The 24,514-nt window shown below is 41.9% G+C and overlaps 1 protein-coding gene across 1 annotated transcript in view; it reads right to left on the bottom strand.

The window, feature by feature from the left end:
• GUCY2F (guanylate cyclase 2F, retinal) overlaps positions 1-10,936 on the bottom strand; it is a 99,195-nt gene extending 88,259 nt beyond the window's left edge. Inside the window, exons 1-2 of the mRNA XM_072818338.1 lie at positions 10,207-10,936; positions 665-966 (exon numbers count right to left, since the gene is read on the bottom strand). Coding sequence (XP_072674439.1) covers positions 665-966; positions 10,207-10,936 — 1,032 coding nt within the window. The remainder of the gene's footprint in view (positions 1-664; positions 967-10,206) is intronic.
• Positions 10,937-24,514: the final 13,578 nt, after the last annotated feature.

Here is a 24,514-nt window from a genome sequence, read left to right as displayed (position 1 = left end):
AGGAAAACTAAGCCTGTGTAGCCCAGCCCCTCCTAACCTCTCTTTCTTGGGAGCCAGCTACCTACAGGAAACACATACTCCCCTATGCTCCTCCAGGCTGTATATTTTACAGAAGGCATGCCCTCATGGTGCCAGGATATGGTCATCCTGCAATGCTGTTGACTAGGTGGAGAAGTCTGGGTGATCCTCAGTTTCAGCATTGGGAAGCTCAAATGCCAACAAACAGAAGCCGCATTCTCTAATACTGCTATCATCAATAATAAAGTTAATATAGTCTCATAACACCAGCTCTCTTTTATTTTGAAGAGATTTAGAACTATTCAAACTAGGTGAACTTGGGTCGCAATAAGACTTCTTTTCTCTAGCCCCTTTGAACAGCACTACTATATATAAAACCTTTGTTTCTCTGTTCTTAAATATATTTTATTTATCCTTCATGGCTACATGCTGTCATTGTAGGCGGCTTGACAGTAAAAAGAAATTCTTCAACAATGTGTCTTTGTTTTATAAATGTTTCCTGCAAACAAAAGGTGTTTTTAATTTGTGTGTGGCTGTCTGCTCTTGATTGGGTTGCCTATGGAATAGAGGCTCTTCATAGGAACAATATTGACCTTCCTGATTTTTGAGGGTCTCCATTTATGGTAACTTGTAAATCTTCACTTACTTGATCTAACTCCAGCTTCTCAGGAATTTCATGTTTATCTGCTGCCTCAGTATAAGCTTGATAGAAGGTCTTTTCTTGTGACTCCACTGTAATGGTCAACACAGCATCATAGGCTTCACGGAGCTTTGGGTTGTTCCTCAGGACCTGGTAGGGGGTATGCTTATAAGGTAAACTGTAGAGCAGGGCATCATAAGGAACAAAGACATAGGTTCCATCAGTCATTTTCAGATCATGAGCCCATTCCAAGAGATGCGTCTGAGTCTCTCCCCCAATCAAAGCAGAATGCATACACATGATGATTACTGAAACCAACAAAGCAGGGAGGTTATGGTAGTAATATGTTAGTAAAATAGAATTCCAAAAACCACAGATTGGGAGAAATAAATAAATGTGTTATAACCAATTGGTAAATTATTTTTATCTTATTCCTCTGAGATGATCAAGATGTTGAAGCCCCGAGCTAAGGTTGAAGGATGTTCAGGGACTCTGGATTAAGCATAAGGACAAAACAGACATGTCTACAACCTGCAGAGCCTAATACTAGACAGCAGCAAGAAAAAATTTAGCAAATGGGAGGTAGCATAATGAAGAGGCTTTAGGATTGGAAGATTCAGGTTTATATATTAGCATCACTAGTTATGGTTAGCTGTATACCCTTAGGTAAATCACTTTACCTCTCTCTGCCTTGTTTATAAAATGGAGATCATAAATATATACTTTGTGGGGTGGTAGTGATGATTGAAGGAGCAATTCATATAATGGGCTTAGCACACAGCACTCAAAAAATAGTAGCTATTCTTATACCTAAGAATAAAAAGGCTAGAGGGAGAAGATGGGAGACATTCTCACCATTGCTATTTATTGTCCAGCTCAGCAAACATACATCCCAATAAATTTTGCACAACTGTGCCCACCCTTACCATGGCCATTATAGACAATGAATGATACTAGCTCACATTCACCTCTAAATACTAATGATACTGTGGGTGATATGATCAACTTCTAAAAATCTAACTTCTCTATAATTGGAATTACTTTGCATTCTATTTAATTCTCCCTAGACTTATGAAACTATGTTATTTGGCAAGGATATGCTAGAATAGAGTGGATTAGAGGAGGCCACGGTTGAAGAATGACAGCAAGATCATGAGACTCAAAGTCTTCTATCCAATTTCCCCCTTGGCATGCTAAATGAGTTTAGTTTAAACCCACTTGTGCTTCAGTGCCCACATCTTTCAAATGTAGATTCCAAAGTATTTCACAGGTACATTGAGTAGTTTAATTAGATAATGCCTGGCAAGTATTCTGAGCTCCTTGAAGAAAGGCAAAGGTCCTATTGCTATTGGTAAATATTAATTATACGTGCTTACACGGAACCTTTAATCTCAGGAACTGAGTACGCTTAACTACTTTCAGTGACTGGTCTTTGGCATTTACATATTTCTTCATCCATTTTCAAAAACCTTTTGACACTGGATAAATACTCCCAGAAACTATCCCCTTTCACCTAGAGCTGACACCTTTCAGTTTTTTAAGGAGTAACTAGCAAGTTATCAAGATGATTTAAATTAAACACACACAAACACAGCATAATCTGAGTTTTCAAATAACCATTAGTGCCTTCAATATAATCGACCCAAAAGGTTTTGCCTGTATTCTGATTCTTAAATCTTCCTTCAGATACTGTAGGATATCTTTGGAGCTAGTTTATGAGCCACAGGAGGAATTCAGTCTCCTTTGTGCATAATTACACATTATATAATGGGGAAATGGAGTGCCAGAGAGGTTTGACAAGGCAAGAGCTGGATTCAGAAGGAAAAATAAGAACCAAAGACATCGAACTCCCTAAATTTGGTTACACTATTAAACGTGAATTGGTTTGGGCAAATTAGTACAGTAACAGATCCATTGAGGGAGAGAAATGAGTTATGTCTGGTGTTTCCGTTAGTTGGTCAGTTTGTCCACCAGGATCCTTAGCAAATAAGTCCATATTGGTATCTTTCTTTGACAAAAACAGAGATTAGTTGACTTGACCAAGATTACCCAACAGAGATAAAATTGTATTTACTATCTTTCAAGGAATATTAAAATTATTTCATTAGATGGAGTATGTTAAATGGAATTAAGTGCTTTATGTTGGTTGAAATACCGCAAATACTTTAACATACATTATGTGTAGTGGGAGCCATGGTGTACCACTCAGAGGTACACTTGACGACGGAAGCAGTCATTCTCCTAGTTGCTGGTGTGTGTGTGTGGGAGGGGGGAGCTGCGGCTGGTGTTAGGAGAGGATAGCTAACACCTCTCTAAGAATTGCCCTCAGCTGAAGAGAGCCACCACTCATAAGGTCACACTTCCTCAGAAGTGTGCTGGAGCTGGCTGGTGCTAGTTCACAAGAGCCTGGAGTTAAATTTTCAGGGATTTATGTGTGCTAGTCAGTGTCAGACTTATAGCTTGAAATTGGGTATGGTGGGAGTGATTATGGAAATCACTCCATGAAAATCAGCAAAGGTTACAAATCAGGGGTATGTTCCCCTGACAAGCCAGCTATTAAATAATTATTATCACATCGTACCCCTTTCTTGGCATCAGCTTGTACCCAATGATCAGTCAAGTACTGTGTCTTATTTATCTCTGGATCCTGGTACATATTATGAACCCAATGAACATCGTTTAAATGAATGTCTGGTTGTACACTTGGGTATCTTTTGTGGATTCCTTGAGATGTGAAGCATGGGCATATTTGGATTATTAGTATGAAGGAAAAAGTTGAAGCAATATTTACTGAGCAGGTAAATTCTACCATATTTTCCTTAATGCTTAGTGTCATTAACTATGCTCAAGACCTTGCCCTCAACCTTAATCTCGCCTTGTAATTTTTCTCTCCTTGGCCCATACTAAGGATATTTTAGACAAAGAATCAGAATGTTCAAACTGGAAAGACTCTGTGAGACCTACTAGTTCCTTTCATTCCTCTATTATTTGATAGATGAGCAAATGTAAGCCTTGAGAGGGTCTGGTCACAGGCTCCCTCATTTTTTGCATGGCAAGACCTCACCATTGAACATGACTAAAGTAGGAAGCAGATATGCTGAATTCAAATAAGTATCTTAATTTAATAGATTGAATGCTTTGTGAACAGAGATTTGTGGATGCATCTGTTCTACATGATGATTTTACTAAATAGCTTTATTATCTCAAAATTACATTCATTAAAATGGGATTTTTACCTGTAAGTTGTTGTCAGGAAAGGATTAGTGGACAAGGCCTGGGTCATTGGGTGATCATTGAAGAATACTAATTTGTAAGTTTCCATCCTGATTGTTAATAGTCAGCCACTCTCTAGCCAAAACAAGGATCAGGAGATACATCCTCCTGAGATCCCATCTCACCACAGTATGATACTAGCATTTTCTCTGAGCTTCCTGAACCCCACTCAAGATATCCAGCAGCTGTGTCTTCATACTGTAGTACCCACTAGGGCAGGCTGTCCAGGACCTTCTCTTTCACCTTCAACACCAGCAGCTAGAAACATCATGAACCTCCACAAGAAGTCTATTACTAAGTTGCTCAACTCTTTCCCTTCTTGTATTGAAATAGTCTGTCTGATAGTTCCTTGAGATAGAGGAATTGTGTCTCTTAGAAGGCAAAGTTTATTTTTTTTCTTTCTTGCATATTACTGTCTATAGAGTCCTTAGTGGAGGAAACTGAGCCCAGTCTCACATCTAAGTCCTTAGGAGTCACATTCATACTAAGAGCCCATAGTCTTGCTCCCAGTCCACAAAAACAAAACCCCCCTCACCCCACATTCTACTGTTCTTTATCTTCATTTTAACCCTTTTGTGCCATCTCCTATCACTGAAATTTATTTTAACATATTATGTTTTAACAAATGTTGAGAGAGGGGGGAAGGTACATGGGCCAGAGGGAGGGGGTGGCATGCTGTGTGATTTATCCCAAGTCTCACATTCCCCCAGGATTCAGCCATCTGGCCATACTGTGAAAGAAGTACATCCAGACCCTCTTCCTGTCAGCTTTCTTCTAGGCAGTCTATAAAATGAATGCATAAGAAGAGGGTGGGAGACTCTGGAATCTGCATGTTTCCCAGCTCTGCCCTACAGTGTGTGATTCGGTACAGGAGGCCTTCAAAGCACAATGTAAGAACACTGCACCGAGGCGATGTGTGACTGTTTTTATCAGCTGAGGATATCCTCTGTCCCCCAACACACACATTTTTTGGCTTTAAGTCCAGAGACCACCACTTCCTTACCTGCCACCTGTGTTGAACCAGTGCAAGTAGCTCAGTACGATGTCAGACACACGTTTCATTTAATGGCCATTCTACCTACATCAGATTGTGTTTTCTCATATCCAATAAAACTGGTACTACGAGTGCATTTATTGCCTTCACATGCTGCCCATCTTGAGAGAAGTTTTTAATATTTCGCCACACCTTGCAACATATGTTTTCTTTGACTTTTTAAAACTGCTAGACAGAGAAGGCCTCTTAAATGCTGGAAGTCTAGATGCTGGAAGCCTCTTTAGAGATTTCTTCTTGTGCAGGGTCTTCAATAATTTTATCATTACCCATTGAACCCATTCATGAAAGTGGGTTGTCTTTGACCATTTACATTGACTTATACTTATCTCTACCAAATTCTATACCAAATTCTCTATCGACACAAAGGCTCTTAGCCATAGTATTATGTCATTGTTGTTACTACTGTAGGAAAAGAAGGCCAACACCAGCTACCTCCAGGTGCTTAAAAGAATTTCATCAGTGGGCCCAACAATTAAGAAAAAAATGGAAGAGCTGAATTATACACCTACATGGCACACACGATCTTAAGTGAGTATGCTTTAGAGACATATCTCAGGTAGGCAGGAGGCAGTAGAGTATAAGTCTTTCACTTGACCCAGTGGTTCTCAAAGAATGATGCCTAGACCAGCAGCATCAGCACCACTGTGAACTGGTTAAAAATGCAAATTCTGGGGCTCTTCCCCAAACTTCCTCCCTGAAGGAGAAACTCTGCAGAAGGAACCCCACAACATGTGTTTTAACAAGCCCCAAAGTTTGAGAGGCATTGTTTAGACCAACCGGAGCATATAGCCTGACTTTCCCATTCACTAGCTGTGTGACATTAGGCAAGATCTTTAACCTCTTTTGGTTTCTATAGTCTCATCCATAAAGTGTGTTATTTTTTTAAAGATTTTATTTATTTATTCATAGAGATGCAGAGAGAGAGAGAGAGAGAGAGAGAGAGAGAGAGAGGCAGAGACACAGGCAGAGGGAGAAGCAGGCTCCATGCAGGGAGCCTGATATGGGACTGGATCCAGGGTCTCCAGGATCACGCCCTGGGCTGCAGGCGGCGCTAAACCGCTGCGCCACCGGGGCTGCCCGATAAAGTGTGTTAGATAATAATACAGGGATATTGCAAGAATGGAATGAGATGGTCTATACAAAGCCCTTGCAAAATGACTAGGACACAATACACTCTCAGCAAATATTAGCTATTACCAATGTTGCTGGGTTTTTTTTTTTTTTGGTCTTTTTTATGTATAATAATCTCCAATAGATGGGAAGAGGCTAGCCAGATCCCCAGCAATAACATCGTAATAAGCTTTTTAATTTCGAACAAACGAAGACCATTCTGTGTCCTATTTACTAAATATCATATTGTAATGAAGCATTCCCAATTTGAAAGGATTTAAAGGCGTCCCCATGGCTCAACAGCCTGGTAAACCCAAATGGAAAGGATTTCACAAATCAGCCAAGCATTGATAGGCAAAAAGGTGAGGAGAGGAGTGGAGGGCTTGAAATAGCCATTTGAAAAGTTCCCCAAAGAGCTTTTTAGTGAGGCCTCCTTCTAGCCTTTGTGAGATTAAGCAAAAAACAAAAACAAAACTCCTTTGGGTCATTGCAACCCCACAGGTGCTCCGCCTGGTGAGTGAGTGCTCTTTTATGCCAGGGGATCCAAATCTCCATCAGGGCTAATGGTCTAAGTAGAGAATGAACTGGATTTTGGCCCTCATGCCCACTCAGCTTGATCCCCTTGGGCCAGCCACAACCTCTATAAGCACAACTGTAAATTGAGGACCTTTGTCTTCGATTACTATCTATATTATTTGACTTTGTCAGAAACAAAGATTATTGGTAATTGCTTCTGAAGCTTCAAGGAAAATGAGCAAGAAAGGCTGAAACCCCCCTTCTCTGGGACTTCATTTACTCCATTGTTTGTCGTTAATAAAGGCCTACACCTACCTCCTTGTTATGTGAGACTCACAGGTGTTGTACAACTTGAAAGGAAATACCTATCTTTTGGGTAATCCTGGATTAAATGAGATTATCTATATGCAAATACTTTGTAAACTGTAGAGAGCTGTTCACATGTAAAGTGGTATTATGGTTGCTCTCATTGTCTCTATGGCAGCGTCTAGTAACACCCCTGCTATTTCCCCTCCGAAGAGCCCACAGCTATTATTATTGTTATAATTATTATCATCTTTACTACTACGTGTTATCACCACCTCAGTATCCTGTGAGAACAATTTAGACCTGATTCTGAGAGAGACGTTTCTTCTGACTCCAGTGAAGTGCCAGCGATGCTTCTTCATTGGAAATCTAAATTTACAGAAAGGACAAGCGACCCACCAACCAGAAGTAGATAAACCTCCTCTCCCCTTCATCCTCACATCTACTCCTCACTACACCACCACCTGGGGCTGGGACCACTGTTATTGTGAGCAGGCTGGACAAAACCAATCTTTCAACAATTTTTTTATGACTGCCAGATATTGCTGGGCCTTTCTGAAGGAAAGAATCCATTTCCACCATATTTTGTACATCACCAAGAGTCCTTCTCTGAAGGTTCGGCCAGGGACCCACAGTGTAAGAAGTAGCCTCACAGCCAACGGAATAGGGAAGAGGCTGGGCTGGGCTGAGCTCACACAAAAAGCTTAGTGCCTTTTAATCAAGAGAGATAACAGCCAGGAATACTTGAGCAGTCTCCGTCCACCCCGAGAAGAGGGGCTAGAAAATCAGAGATTTGATCTAGTATGTGCTGTGCTTGGTGTGTTGTTAACCTTCCTTACCGCCCTATTGCCTCAGTTCCTACTCACTGGCCTCTGGCTCTGTTTCTCACCAGATCTCCCACTTGCTTGATGGGATAAAAAATGTGCCCCTTACCCCCAGGCCACTCAGTTCGAGTCCTGATAGTCTGTTTATGTACATGCTCTGAATCCTGCCTCTCATGCTTGCACTGGCTGAGACACTGCTCTCACTAGCTTACTTTGATTCACCCCCATTCCACAACTCCCACTGTCGCACCCTACCCACTGCTTCAGTGAGCCCTCAGGTGCCAACAGCTGGCTGTACCAGATCCAAGTCCCACACATCTTTGGCTACGCCACACTGGTAGAGGTCATACTGAGGCCACATCCCAACTGATGGCTCAGTTTCCCTGCTCCCCAGCCCCAGCCCCATTCTGTCTCCTGTCAATAAGGTCCCAGCATGCCTCATCTGAGTCTGCCTATGTTTTGTCAGAAACCAGAGGCAAAATCCTGCAGTGCAGAGCCTTGTCCTCATTCCCTTTTATCGCCTTGAGTCCCTACTTCATTTCCTACCCAGAGTCTGCCTCTGCTCAATAACCACAGACTTTCCTCTCTAGGCTTTTCCTTCTCCAATCTTAAAACTTCCATTCCTTTAATGTGCTGGTGCATAGTGTTCTAAAGAAGACAATCTGATTAAACCAAGTTATATTAAGACAGAAATGACTGGCAACCTAAAGTCAGGACCATTGATTTGCATTTTCATTAACTTAAAGCAGTGGTTCCTAACCCTGGCTACATTTTTACAGGCACCTGGAAAGCTATTTGAAAGATCTCTGCTGGGGCCCCACTGCAGACAACCAGAGTCTCCACAGGTGGCATCCTGGCACTGGTCATTTTGAAAAAGTGTCCAAGTACTTCTAGTATGCCATCAGAGTGAGAAACATCGACCCAAAGGAATGAATCTTGAATAGTGGGTCAATGATATGTACATCTGCTACGTCTCTGACTCGGACGACTTGTGTGTGGCAAGCACTCAGTCCTAACTTCACTCAGTCTGATGTCCAAAGTGCTTCAGAGCCTGGATTTATTTAACATTTCATGGTAGAGGCCAAGCTGTCATTTCAAAGAGTATACTATTTAGAATGGGTGGGATGGGAAACACTCACTGAACTGTAAGCTCGCAGGAGACATGGGGCTTCATGAAGATTTGTGACATATTATAAAATTACGATATTAAATCTGTTAGCCTGTTTCTGGCATGACTCCTCCCTGGAAATGGTTTTATATCTTTAAAAATAATTCTGTGCTCTGCTTTGAAAGAATCAAGCTCTATTATGAAGTAATCAGAGCCCCACTGATTGCTTAACATTATAGGATCTTGTAGACTGGAGCTGGAAGCAGACTACTGTAGTTCTGGGAATGAAACCTTCTTGTCCTCATCTTCCCATAAGGATCATAATGAAGGTCCAATACTGGTGACCTTTGAAATTTAAAATGGGTTTCTGTTTACAGGCCAGGCTAAACGGGACCATTCTCTAACAAACTCATTGTTATGTTAAGGAAATGACTGGGACCAGGACTAATCCTAGCACTAATCAATTTGAGAAGGAGTTTCTGAGCTGGCCGGTCTCAAGTGGTGCAAAGGGGAAATGAACAGTGTTCCACAAATCTCTGCCACTTTCCAGAAAAAAATGTAAAGTGGAGATTTAAAACACTGGACTAGAAAATATCAAAACTGTGCCACGAGGGCTTGCTGTAAGAGTGAGTAAGAGACATCTGATTCAAGAGGACCAGGAAGGGCTCCTCTTCCCCCAAACCTACCCAGCTAGCTCTGGTGGCGGAAGGTTTGCAGGGTCAGTCCTTTGCTTCACGCTCTGTCCATTGCCTCTGCAAGAATCACCTTTGAGCGTCAACCTTCTCATGGGAAGGGAGAGGTAAAAATCTGGGCATTCTCCACATTTTACTATGCTTTTATCGATCAGCTAGGGCCCTCTGAATCAGTTAGCTGTGTGTTGCAAAGAGATAAGCCCTATTTTGGGGGTGGGGGTAAGAGGACAGAAGGGATGTATATTTTGGAGTCCAGAGAAGACAGGTTCCAAGTGAAATGTGATGAAGCAGGTGACAAGAACGGACCAAAAGGGAGCCAGAAGAGCACCCCGCTTTGGCTGATCTGAAACTACAGGGGTCCTATAGGCAAGAAGGGTACGTGGCTACAGTTGCTCTTGATGCTGCGTGTAGGCACTGGAATCCAAGGGCATCTTAACTGCCAAGTTCTTTGTACTTGTATTTCGTTCATAAAATAGGCTCTCTTGAAGCCAGATGGTCTTCGAGCCTGAGTGGGAGTGAAAGAGGGCAGACGCATGAAAACCTGGGGGGGGGGGGTGCTCTCCTAGGGTGGAAGGGTAGGAAACCTTTTGGAGATCGTTTTTTTTTTTTTTTTTTTTTTTCCTCCCGAAACCACATTTAAACCTCAGCGGGGAGAAAGCACTCACTGCGAATTCTGTCAGCCTGGCGAATCTGTTGCAGAGCTTTCCGCATGCTCTGGCTGTCTTGTCCCGTGGTCAGGACGACCCCTACAGGCAGGCCACGGCTCTGAAGGGCACTTGCAACTCGGTTGGCAGTGTGTACCCAAATGTCTTCATCTGAGGAAATGACTCCGGCATGTGCCCACTGGAAATATTTCATGACAGTTACCAGCACACGGATGGGAGAAGGGAGCGTCCGAGAAAAGGTCGGGTAGCTGTTTTTATTGTCTAATTCGTAATTCACACAAGCCCAGGAGAAAATCCCTTTGTTCCAGCTGTTTCCCAGGAGCGAGGCTGCCTCACAGTAGCCAGGATTGGCAGGGCCAATAAATCCTGAGGCCATCTGGTGGTGAGAAATGAAACTGGCAAGGGCTCTGGCAGTCTGGCAGTCTTCATTGAGAATCACATATTCGAAAGAGTAACCCGGGTCAAATGATGGGTCCCTGTTGACCCGCTCAATGGCTAATCGAGCAGCGACCTCAGGCAGAGCCTTTGAGAACAAAGGATCACAAGCCCAAGGGCCCACAACCCCTATCTTGTAAGGGGGCGCCCACACCTGCTGAGGGATGGACATGAGGGCCAGGAGGTACAGGAACTGCAGGAACTTGCAGGCTGCAAGGCCACGGTGTCTTCGCTGTCTTCTGGGAGCCGCAAGCCAGAGCATAAGGTGAGAAAAAGGCCAGGATCCCAAAAACATAGCCCTCCTGCTTCTAGTAAGCTAGCGAAGAAATGTTGGAAGGTTAGTCTGCTTTACTGAGATGGACAGTGGTGTTTCCAAATGCCTGCCAGAGGGAAAAATTCATTACTTGCATTATTCCTGAAGCTTCTGGAAAGATTGCTTATCAAGGAATGGCAAAAGAATGGCAATACCCAAACTGAAAATCTCTTTCCCCTACCCTGACCCAGACTCCTCTTCTTCACATACTGCCTGTGTGTACTCCTCATCTCAATAGATGGCACCTCCATCACTGTTCGCCCACTTGCTCCAGTCAGAAACCTGGTAGTCAGCTGAGATTCTTCCTTCATCTCTAGCCCTACGTTCGATCTATCACTGAGTCATGTTGATTCAACTTCAGCAATAGCTACCCTCCTCACAGCATTGTAAGGATTACATGGATAAACATACAGCAAGTGCTTACAACAGGGTCTTGCATTGTATTAGTGATATTATTATCATTATGATATTTTAAAATTTGTTCATTTTTCTCTACCATAATGCTTCTTGGAGAGAGACACAGATATAAACAAATAATGGCAATGCAGAGTAAAAAAATAGTATGATTAAAGTAGCTCAGCAGAGGAAGATAGAGAGCATCACCCAAACACTGATTTCATGGGAGGTGAGGAGGGACAAGAAGGGTCTCCCTAACTTGAATATTGAAAGAAAGATAGCTAGGTAAATGGGGTTATGAGGGACTTGGTGCTAAGTGCCTTCTAGGCGGAAGGAACAGTGTACAGTAACACCCAGGGTTTTTTTTTTTATAAATGTTTTTATTTTTTAAAAAATTATTTATTGATTGATTGATTTGAGAGAGAAATAGAGAGAGCATGAACAGGGGGAAGGGCAAAGGGAGAGGGACAAGCAGACACCTCACTGAGTGCAGAGCCCGACTGGGGGCTCGATCCCAGGACACTGAGATCATGACCTGAGCCAAAGTCAGACACTTAACTGGCTGAGCCACCCAGGCACCCCTGAAAATTGTTTTTAAAGAAGAAGATAGGGCAGCCTGGATGGCTGAGCGGTTTAGCACTGCCTTTGGCCCAGGGCGTGATCCTGGAGACCTGGGATCGAGTCCCACGTCGGGCTCCCTGCATGGAGCCTGTTTCTCCCTCTGCCTGTATCTCTGTCTCTCTCTCTCTGTCTCTGATGAATAAATAAATAAAATCTTTTTAAAAAGAACTTCATTAAAGAGGAGGATATGTTAGAGTCTCAGAATTCCAAGGCATTTGTTCTGCTCAGATCTATGATGTCAGCTAAGGCAAGGGCCAGGTCACCAAGAGTCCTATATGCCATTCATAGGTTTTTCAGTTTAATCCAGTAGAAAATAGTTTTAAGCAGAGAAATGGCATAATCAGATTTCCATTTTTTTAAAGAAATGCTTTATTTTGATTTATTTTTAATATTTTACTTATTTATTTGAAAGAGTGAGAAAGCACAAGCAGAGGGAGCTGCATGAGATGGAGAAGCAGGCTCTCCACAGAGCAGGGAGCCCAACGTGGGACGCGATCCCAGGACCCTGAGATTACGACCTGAGCTGAAGGCAGATACTTTACCGACTGAGCCACCCAGGCACCCCAGATTTCCATTTTTATTTTTTTATTAAGATTTTATTTATTTATTCGTGAGAGACCACAGAGAGAGGCAGAGACACAGGCAGAGGGAGAAGCAGGCTCCATGCAGGGAGCCCGACATGGGACTCGATCCCAGGTCTCCAGAATCATGCCCCGGGCTGAAGGCAGCGCTAAACCGCTGAGCCACCCAGGTTGCCCAGATTTCCATTTTTAAAAGATTGCTCAAGTAGCAGTGTGGCCAACAGATTGGAAGGGGTAAGACTGGATGCAGAGAAACCAGGTTAGAAGCTGTTGTAGTAAAAAAAAAAAAAAAAAAAGAAGCTGTTGTAGTAATTCCATATGAGAAATGATGTCTGAACAAGGGAGCAGTTGTGACGATGAAGAAAGGAGATGAAGTCCACCCAGATTAGAAAATATCAATGAGATTAAGAAAGTGGAACCAACAACAACTTGGCAACTGACAAGATGGAGAAGGGAAGGAGAAAAAGGACTCCAGGATGATTTTGAGCTTCTCAGACCTAGACAACTGGGTTAGAAAATGATACAGGTCTCCAAGATAGGGAACACTGCAGGAGGAGTGGGGAGATATAATGCATTCCATTAGACATGATGAACTGGTCATGCCTGTAGAATATTCAAGTGCTATGTCCAGTGAGCAATTTGACACACTGGATCTCATCATAGAAAGCTGAGCTAGAGATAAAAATTTGAGTATAGGGATCCCTGGGTGGCGCAGCGGTTTGGCGCCTGCCTTTGGCCCAGGGCGCGATCCTGGAGACCCGGGATCGAGTCCCACGTCGGGCTCCCGGTGCATGGAGCCTGCTTCTCCCTCTGCCTCTCTCTCTCTCTCTCTCTCTCTCTCTCTCTCTGTGTGTGTGACTATCATAAATAAATAAAGAAAAAAATAAAAAAAAATTTGAGTATAATCAATTGATAGAGGATAATTGAAGACATGTAGAAGATTGACAAAGAGTTGTAAAGTAGAGAAAGAAGAGAGGACAAAATTCTGAGAATCCACATCACTTAAAGGTCAGGCAGAGAGAAAGGAGGTAATAATGAAAACTTATATGACAAGTCCAGGGAAATAGCAAAATACAAGAGATGGGGTGGCATCTTACAATCCAAGGAAGATGAAGCTTGGAGGATGAATAGTGTTTATCACATCTCCCACTCTACTGAGAAGTCAACTAAACATTGGATTTGGACTCAGAGTAAGGCTGCCAGTTAAGGGACCACAGTGAGTCAAAAACAAGGATTAATGAAGTGGAGTCAGTAAATGTAGAGAACTCTTTCAAGGTGATGCATGCATAAGCCTTTCTCTATTTTGCCCTTGCCTTTATACCCCCATCTCCTACTGTTTTCACCTGATGCTACAGTACATTTCTTGGAGTTCTATAGACATATATCACATAGCCTGTGAAGCATAGGATTTGGAAAATGCCATTCCTTCTGCCTGGAATTCCCTCCTCCCTCCTCTCACACTCTACTTCTGGGTTCTTATGAACTTTACCTTCAAAACCCAACTGAAGGGATCCCTGGGTGGCACAGCGGTTTAGCGCCTGCCTTTGGCCCAGGGCGCGATCCTGGAGACCTGGGATCGAATCCCACGTCGGGCTTCCTGCATGGAGCCTGCTTCTCCCTCTGCCTGTGTCTCTGCCTCTCTCTCTCTCTCTCTCTCTCTGTGACTATCATGAATAAATAAATAAAATCTTAAAAAAAAAAGAAAATGTCAAAAAACAAAACAAAACAAAACCCAACTGAAGTGTTCCCTCCTCTATGCAGCCTGAGTTAACACCCTCAGATTGAGTTCATTGTTTTTTCCATCTTTGCCTCATACTTATACCCATTAGGGAAGGTGTCAATATGATTTATAAACTGCCCCTATTTCTGGTGTATATTATGACATGGATACTGTTCGATATCTCTATATGTACAGGACCTCATACTTTCAACCACAAAGGATGAGCAATAATGAGGGCAACTCCCTATGGGGAACAGAGCCCACTGGATTGGGAGCTCCTAGAGGTCTTCTTCATAGTCCCAATGCCTAGCCAAGTTATCAAGATAGTAGCTATCAGATAAATGGTGAAATGAATGAATAACAGAGTAAGGTTGATCCAAAGTCAGAAATAATCTCTCCAGACCTAAGAAGAAGAATTAATAGCTTGAGGGAGATGTTAATAAAGAAAATCCTTAGTGAATTTTCAATTTCTAATCAAAGATCAAAATAATGGATGTCTCTCTTCAGGGCTGATAATCAGTGCAGGTGGGTACCAGTCAAACTCAACTGGTTGTTTATTACTGGCAACAAACCTGCCTCTGCCAGGCCTGTTGGTTGTTATCTTGAGTCCCATTCCTAATATCATGAGAAAGGGACTCCTCAAGAGACCAGCTGGGGGCACACCTGCAGGATCCTAAAGACCTACCACAATAGTATACCCCAACATTTGTAAACAAGTGAAAGTGGGTTAAAATGAGGGTCAAGAAAGACTTAGGAAGGAAATGTCTCACAAAACAGCATGAGCCAGAGGCTGAAGGGTGTATCTGATAAAGAAGGGGAAATTCTCAACTTTGCTTCCGCGGGTAGTGGAAAGGTGGTTCTGGGCTGATTATATCCATAAGGGCATCAAATCTATTCCTAGACCTGCAAAATAATCTAGCCCAATTTTCATTCGCCCAAATAAGTTTATTCTGTGTGCTATGTTGAAGGCATGAGGGTGAGCTTCACAGTGGATGAGGTATGAGATGTAGACTTAGCCTTCAAAGAGCTCCCAGCCCAGCACTACAACCTGAGCTCTATTCAAGAGCTAACATGCTTCTCTTCCCACTCTCCCTCAGCCAGTCTTTTATCTGCCACAGCAAAACTTGGAAGCCAGGGCATTTTCTGGGTGGCATGGGAGAGGTTCCTATTTCTGGTCTGTATTGTGACAAGGTTATTGGACTAGATGATATCTGTCCTTAGAGAGCCTCGCTCTTTCAACCACCAGGAATGGACAGCAGAGAGGGTAACTCTAAATGGGGAAAAAAGTCCTCTTTATGTATGACAGAGTGAAGAAGCCAACCGACTGCCTCTTCTCCCCCCAAACACACCCAGTTTTGTGAGTTCCCTCCCAGAAGTAGTACATTTAAGCCAGAAATTAGCATTTGGGTAACAAGGGCTAAGATAGTGAGCTCTTGCTATGTATCAAATACTGGGCTAAACTCATTTATTATCTTATTGTGAAAACTCAATTAAAAAAAATTCACCATGTCCTTTGAAGCAGGGACTATTATCACCTACATTTACAGATGATGAAATAGGCTCAGAAAGGGTAAATAACTTGCCTGAGGGCCCACTGTGATAGAATGGGGATTTGCACCCCAGTTGATTAAGTACTAAAATAGACAGACTGTTGCCATCCCCTAATCTATGAAGTCACTGAGATCACCATTATTTTTTTTAGGATTTTATTTATTTACGCATGAGAGACATAGAGAGAGAGAGGCAGAGACACAGGCAGAGGGAGAAGCAGGCTCCACTCCATGCAGGGAGCCCGACATGGGACTCGATCCTGGGCCTCCAGTATCCTACCCTGGGCTGAAGTCGGCGCTAAACCGCTGAGCCACCAGGGCTGCCCAGAGATCACCATTATTATACCTTCTTTGCTACCCATGTCACTTTTGAATAATTCATTTGTGGCTTTAAAAATTCCCTTAGTGTGGTACCTGGGTGACCTAGTCAGTTAAGCATCTGCCTTTGGCTCAGGTCATGATCCCAGGGTCCCATGTCAGACTCCCTGCTTGGCAGAGAGCCTGCTTCTCCCTCTGTCTGCCATTCCCTCTGCTTGTGCTCTGACAAATAAATAAACAAAATCTTTTAAAAAATTCCCTTAGTCCCCCATGAAAGAATAAATTATATAATGAGGGGGAGGAGCAGAGTAAAATGGGAGGAGCAAACACATTCATAATCCAACCGGAAGGAATTTGCCTCTACTATTCAAGGCCAGTCTTGGGACAGCTCTCTGAATCAGGGTTCAGTGTTGCACAACCAGGGGTTAGGGGCACCAGTCACAATGGATTCTATAGAAAGCTTAATCCTAGTTCTCTAAAATGGAAGTTTTGGAATTACAGCTTTGGAATGTTCGTTCTGATTCTCAATTTCCTCACCAGAAAACTGAAGGCAACTTTAATTTAATGTAAAGGATTAAATAAGATAGAATGCTGAACACACAATTTTCTTTCAATAAATAGTAGTTCTTTGCTGTTTAAAAAAAGGACTGCAAGGAAGCCTGAGTGCCTCAGTCAGTTAAGGGTCTGCCTTTGACCCAGTTCATGATCTTAGGGTCATGGGATCAAGCCCCACGTTAGGCTCCCTGCTCAGTGGGGAGTCTTCTTCTGCCTTTCCCTCTGCCCCTCCCCCATTCATGAATTTCTCTCGAGCTCAAATAAATAAATAAATAAATAAATCTAAAACAACAACAACAACAAAAAGGACTGTGTTGGGAATCAGAAGGCCTGAGTCCTGAACCCAGTTCTGACACTGACTTGCCATGTGACATTAAATTACTATTCCTCCTCTCTAAATCTCTTTCTTTTTTTTTTTTCCTCAGCTAGACTAGAGAACCTGCAAGTCCCTTTGTTCTCTGATATACATGGATCCTGGGATTCTTTATTAATAACTATTAATCCTCTGCACTTGTTAAACTACTTTCTGAATTCATTCAATATTCTCTACCTTTGCTGTTTTAATTAGTTTTTTACTAGTGTTCCCACAAGTGGCTTGTACTTACTCTTATCTGGCAGATCCAGTTTCTGATTATTTTATAATTTTGGTCTAGAATCCTCTATCAAATACCTACAATGTGAAGTATGACCCCGCGTTCTCCTCCCCCCCCCCCACCACACAGACCAAATATTGGAGTTATGCTACATGGAAAATTCTGGGTTTCTAAAACCATTATATTTTTTAAAAAAAGATTTTTATTTATTTATTCATGAGAGAGAGAGAGAGAGTTGGAGACATAGGCAGAGGGAGAAACAGGCTCCATGCAGGGAGCTTGATGTTGGACTCCATCCCGGGACTCCAGGATCACACCTTGAGCCGAAGGCAGGTGCTAAACTGCTGAGCCACCCAGGGATCCCCTAAAACCATTATCTTATCTTCATTGTTAACACGTATACATTAAGATCCTAGTTTGTGCTAGGCCCGAAACCACAAAAGTGGGGAAATACATGGCCTGAAATTCATCAAGAAATGCAATTAGGTACATCAGAAGTAAGAGGGCAATAATATCCACCAACATGGCTCACATGGAGGGTAAAATTTGTAAGTTCCTTGCTTCCTTTTCTTGTCATTTTACGTCCAGTGCCCACACAGCACCTGACACATAATAGGTACTGAACAAATTCTTGCCAAATAAATACTGAAGAAGAGAAATGGAGCACAAATGAAATGTTTTATATTATTATGTTCTTGAATAGGCTCTATATTAGGCCTTGGTCAGGAACCACCTTTGGCAAAATCATCTAGTAGGTAAAATTTGTCTTCAAACTTCTAGTCTCGTTCTCTCCACCATCTCTATTTAATGGAAAAAAAACAACTCTAGAAAAATAATTTATTTACATAATTCCACTGATATGTAAAATAATAATAATATTTGAAAACTTTTCATATTCCTCCCCAACAAATGGTGTTTCTTTTTTTAAAAGGAGTCAAGAAAAAAAAAGGAGTCAAGAAAAATTTACCCAAAGGAATTAAACTCTAATATTATAATTTCAACTTGAAGCATCAGTTGCAGGTAGGCAAAGGGAAGAGACCATTTTTTGAGCAGAAAAATGAAGGGACTTTTGGTGTTCCTCAGATCAAAGTCTATTCTAGATGTAAGGCTAGCATTTTTATGTTATAATCCAGGTCATTCCTCCTAACCACAATGCCTACACATCTCAAGTTCTAGCAATCTATTTTTTTAAGATTTTATTTTACTTGTTTATTCATGAGAGACACAGAGAGAGAGAGAGGCAGAGAGAGAAGCAGGCTCCATGCAGGGAGCCTGATGCGGGACTTGATCCTGGGACTTGACTCCAGGATCACACCCTGGGCTGAAGGCGGCACTAAACCGCTGAGCCACCGGAGCTGCCCCACATCTCAAGTTCTAAAAACTTTGCTATTCAACACCACATTAAAAGGATCATACACATGATCAAGGGAGATTTGTCCCTAGGATGCAAGAATGGTTCAAAATATATAAATCAATAAATGTAACACACAATATTAACAGAATGAAGGCTAAAAATCACATGATCATCTCAATAAACACAGAAAAAGCATTTGACAAAATTCAACACCCTTTCATGAATAAAAACTCCCAACTAAACTAGGTATAGAAGGAATGTACCTCAATATAAGAAAGGCCATATATGACAAGCCCACAGCTAGCAGACTCAATGGTGAAAAACTGAAAGCTTTTCCTCAAGATCAGGAAGAAGACAGTGACACCCACTCTTACCACTCCTATCCAATATAGTACTGGAACTCCTAGCCAGAGTGATAGGCAAGAAAAAGAAGGAAAACACATCTGAATTGGAAAAACAGAAGTAAATTATGTGGGTTCCTAGATTGCATGACCATATATGGAAAATCCTAAAGACTACACACACACACACACACACACACACACACAATAACTGATTGGTGAACCTTATAAAGTTGCAGGGGAAAAATCAGCATACAAAAATCAGTCTCATTTTTATACACTAACAATGAATATCCAAAATGAAATTAAGAAAATCCCATTTACAACAGCATCAAAAATAAAATACCTAGGAACAAATTTAACCAAGGAGGTGAAAGACTTGTACACTGAAAGTCACAAAATGTCAATGAAAGAAAATAAGAAGACATAAATAAATGGAAAGACATTTCAGCTCATGGATTTGAAGACTTAATATTATCAAAATGTCTACACTGTCCAAAGCATTCTATAGATTTGATATTATCTCCATCAAAATCCCAATGGTATTTTTTTTACTGAAATAGGAAAAAATTCCTAAAATTCATATGGAACCACAGAGTATCCCGAACAGACAAAGCAGTCCTGACAAAGAAGCATAAGCTGGAGGTATCATACTTCCTGGTACCAAAATGTATTACAAAGCTATGGTAATCAAAAGCACTATGGTACTGGCATTAGAACAGACATATAATAATATCAGAAAGGGAGACAGAACATGGAAGACTCCTAACTCTGGGAAACGACCTAGAGGTGGTGGAAGGGGAGGAGAGTGAGGGGTGGGGGTGACTGGGTGACAGGCACTGAGGGGGGCACTTGACGGGATGAGCACTGGGTGTTATTCTGTATGTTGGCAAATTGAACACCAATAAAAAATAAATTTATTAAAAAAAAGAACAGACATATAGACCAATGGAACAGAATAAAGAACATAGAAGTAAACATACACGCCTATAGTCAACTGATCTTTATCTTACACTATATGCAAAAATTAACTCAAAATGGATCAAAAATCTAAATGTGTAAGAGCTATGATTAAAAACTCCTAGAAGAAAAAAAAAAAAAAAAAAAAAAAAAAAAAAAAAAAAAAAAAAAAAAAAAAACTCCTAGAAGGCAGAAAGGGAAAATCTTCTTGGCGTTAGTCTTGGCAATAATTTCCTGAATATGACACCAAAAATGCAATGCACAAGGCAAAATAGACAAATGGGACCACATCAAACTAAAAAGCTCTGTGAGGCAAAGGAAACAATCAACAGAGTGAAAAGGCAACCTATAGAATGGGAGAAAGTATTTGCAAACCCTATATGAGATAAGGGGTTAATATTTAAAATATATATAGAACTTCCACAACTCAATAGCAATAAGACAACCCAATTAAAAGATGGGCAAAGGACTTGAATCGATGTTTCTCTGAAGAAGACATACAAATGACCAGTAGGAAGGGGCGCCTGGGTGGCTCAGTCGGTCAAGCATCTAACTTTTTGGCTAGGTCATGATCTCAGGGTCCAGGGATCAAGCCCTGAATTGGGCTCTGTGCTCAGCGAGAGTCTGCTTGAGGATTCTCTGTCTCCCTCTCCCTCTGCCCCTCAGCCTACTCATGTGCTCGCTCTCTCTCTCTCTCTCAAATAAATAAACCCAGGTGCCTGGGTGGCTCCGTCGGTGAAGCGGCTGCCTTCGGCTCAGGACCCTGGGATTGAGCCCGGTGTAGGGCTTCCCTGCTCAGCGGGGAGCCTGGTTCTCTTTCCCTGTTCATGCTTTTGTGTATGCGTGCTTGCTGTCTCTCAAACGAATAAATGAAAAATCTTTAAAAAATAAATATTTTTAAAAAAGATTTTATTTACTTATTCATAAGAGACACACACAGAGAAGAGAGGCAGAAACACAGGCAGAGGGAGAGGCAGGCTCCATGCAGGGAGCCTGATGCGGGACCCAATCCCAGGACCTCAGGATCACGCCCTGGGCTGGAAGGCAGGCACTAAACCGCTGAGCCACCCAGGGATCCCCTAAAATGAATCTTTTAAAAAAGTTGGCCAGTAGGTACAAGAAAAGGTACTCAACATCACTCATCATCAGAGAAATGTAACTCAAAACCACAATGAGATACCACCTCACACCTGTCAGGATGGCTATTATAAAAAAACAAAAAGAAATCAGGTGTTGGCAGGGATGTGGAAAAATGAGAAATTTTTGCACGCTGTTGCTGATGGGTATATGAAATGGTACAGTGACTGAAAAATAGTTTGGACATCTCTCAAAGTATTAAAAGTAGAATTATCATCTTATCTAGTCATTCAACTTCTGGGTATATATCCAAAAGAATTGAAATCAGGATCTCAAAGAGATATGTGCATGTTTATGTTTTTTAAGTTTTTAATTCCAGTTAGTTAACATACAGTGTAATATTAGTTTCAAGTGAACAGTATAGTGATTCAACACTTCTGTACAACATCCTGTTCTCATCACTACAGGTGCACTCTTTGATCCCCATCACCTATTCATCCCCCTCCACTCTGGTAACCATCAGTCTGTTCTCTATAATTAAGAGTCTGTTTCTTAAAAAAAAAAAAAAAAAAAAGAGTCTGTTTCTTGATTTCTCTCTCTCTCTCTTTCTCTCTCTCTCTCCATCTCGCTCTCATTTTTTCCCCTCTGCTTGTTTGTGTGCACGTTTGTGTTTATTGAAGCACTATTCACAAGAGCCAAGATGGGGAACCAACTAAATGTTCATTGATGGATGAATGGATAAAGAAAATTCAGTACATATGTCAAATAGAATATTAAGCCTTCTCTCTCTCTTATCAATAATTAATTAATTAATTAAAAATAAGCACTTGGGTGGCTCAGTTGGTTAAGCATCTGACTCTTGATTTCAGCTCAAGTTGTGATCTCAGGATCATGAGATCAAGCCCTGCATCGGACTCTGCATTGGATGTGCAGCCTGCTAAAGATTCTCTCCCTCTCTTTCCCTCTGCCCCTCCCCTCCACTCTCTCTCTCTCTCTTAAATAAATAAACAGAATATTATTAAGCCTTAAAAAGAAGTAAATCCTGCCATATGCAACAACATGCATGAACTTGGAAGACATTATGCTAAGACATTATGCTAAGCCAGTCACAGAAGGACAATACTACAGCATTCCACTTAAGTGAGATAACTAAAATAGCCAAACTCATAGAAGCAGAGAGGAGAATAATGGCTGCTGAGGGCTATGAAGAGAAGGAAAGGGGAGCTGTTCAATGGGCATGGAGTTTCAGTCAAGCAGGATGAATAGATTCTAGAGATCTGCAGTACAGTATAGTTTATATAGTTAACAACACTGTCTTGTGCGCTTAAAAATTTGTTGACAGTGTCATGTTGAGTGTTTTTAACAAAACAAAAAATTACATAAAATTTTAGCTTTTTAAAAATAGCATTTTCCAAATTTACACATTTATAACATCGGTTTTTCTTCAAACCTCATGTTAGAAAGTAGCTCTTGCTATTTTTTCTTGATTGCTTTTTCTCTTCATTAAACAACCCCCATGCTGACAGTTTGTCCCTTCATTTTTTTCTGGGTTCTATTTCATGCATTGGGTAGTATTTCTAACTCTGCTAGTACTCCCTGTAGAACCAGAAAGCTCTATATTACTCAAAGATTTAGTCTTGTTCCTGATCCCAAGATTTTGCAGAAGGAAACTCTTTCTTCAAAAAAAAAGTAGGAAAGGGATCCCTGGGTGGCTCAGCGGTTTGGTGCCTGCCTTCGACCCAGGGCGTGATCCTGGAGTCCCAGGATCGGGTCCCGCATCAGGCTACCTGCATGGAGCCTGCTTCTCCCTCTGCCTGTCTCTCTCTCTCTCTCTCTCTCTCTCTCTCTCTCTCTCTCTCCTCTGTGTGTGTGTGTGTCTGTCATGAGTAAATAAATAAAATCTTTTTTTAAAAAGTAGGAAACAGAGAAGGAAGGGAGGGAGGGAAATGCTCTATGCCTTCACCTGCTGATTTGGACTTAAAGACAAAATTATAAAGCCCTGTGTAAAAGACACTGTCTTAAAACAAGCTGGCTGAAGCCTCCTCGGGTTAATGGGAAATGTGGACATAAGTAAAAGCTCGAAGGTACGAAATTTTGGAAATAGGATACTACTGACCCACAGCTCTTCTGGGGCCGTTGCCTAGGTAACTCAGATTCAAACACTTGCATGGAATCAGGCTTTCGTAGAAAGTAGCTAGAGCATAGGGATGCATTATTTCATTTCAGGTGGCTTTCACAATCTGTTGGGAAGGCTGATTTCACAAGGAAAGGGACTATTCTTTAAATATGTACAAAGAAAGACTATGACAAATAGCTCTGAGGGAAATGGTTCCTTATCCTAGCTTGTCAAGCCGAGGACTTCTATGGATGATTGATCTTTGCTGTTGCAGCCTGAATCAAGTTAACAGTTTGTGTAAGACAACATCAGGAAGAAATAAAAAAGAATCATGAGTGAATCTGAATGAAAGCTGGGGTGAGAACCTTTGAGCCCAATCTTGATTTAAAGTGTTGAAAGTTCTTCCCCCCTCCCTTTCTTTTTTTAAAAGATTTATTTATTTATTCATGAGAGACACACAGAGAGAGGCAGAGACATAGGCAGAGGGAAAAGCAGGCTCCATGCAGGGAGTCCGATGTGGGACTGGATCCCAAATCCCTGAGCCAAAGGCAAACGCTCAACTGCTGAGCCACCCAGGCATCCCCCGCCCCCTGCCTTCTTTCCTTCTTTTTCTTTCTTTCCTATTTTTACTACATACTGCAGTAAAACTGATAGATCTCAGTCAAAAGTCTCAGCTCCCATGTGGGCTGTGTCTCTTCCCCATTACAATCTTTCTAATAAACAAGAGCTGTCAACTACTCACCATGTAATTCACTGCTCAAATGTCTTCAATTTGCCTTCTGCACATGCAAATCTCTGGCACGGCTACCCAGTGTGTTCATCTCAGTGCATCCTCTGTACGTTCATAATCCTGCCAAGGACTCCAGTCTGCTGATAAATTCCATTAATGGGGTAAATAATTGAGAGGGATAGTAAACCTTTTTGTAAATCACTCTTTGGCATCCCCAGACCAAGACCAGGATTAGGATTTAGACAGACACTTCTAATCCTTTATATTGATCCTACCTGTAGCATAGTTAGTGCTGACCTAAATGCATTGACCCAGAGATTAACAAACAACTAGAGTCCTCTGGATAAACGCATCCTCTGCCAACTACTGCCTTCTGCCTTTCAAAATCAGACTGACATACCCTCGGATTTGCCTCTGTTTTATTCCTTTTATCTTTCTGTTGAATAGCCACACATAGCTCCTTCTCTGGGACAGCTTTAAATGCCAGGACAGGGGATCCCTGGGTGGCTCAGTGGTTTGGTGCCTGCCTTCGGTCCAGGGCATGATCCTGGAGACCCAGGATCGAGTCCCACATTGGGCTCCCTGCATGGAGCCTGCTTCTCCCTCTGCCTGTGTCTCTGCCTCTCTCTCTCTCTGTCTCCCATGAAT

Source organism: Canis lupus, chromosome X (genome assembly GCF_048164855.1).
Source record: "Canis lupus baileyi chromosome X, mCanLup2.hap1, whole genome shotgun sequence".
Lineage (NCBI taxonomy): Eukaryota > Metazoa > Chordata > Mammalia > Carnivora > Canidae > Canis > Canis lupus.
Note: the sequence above shows the minus strand (reverse complement) of the source record. Positions and strands in the feature narration are given on the sequence as shown.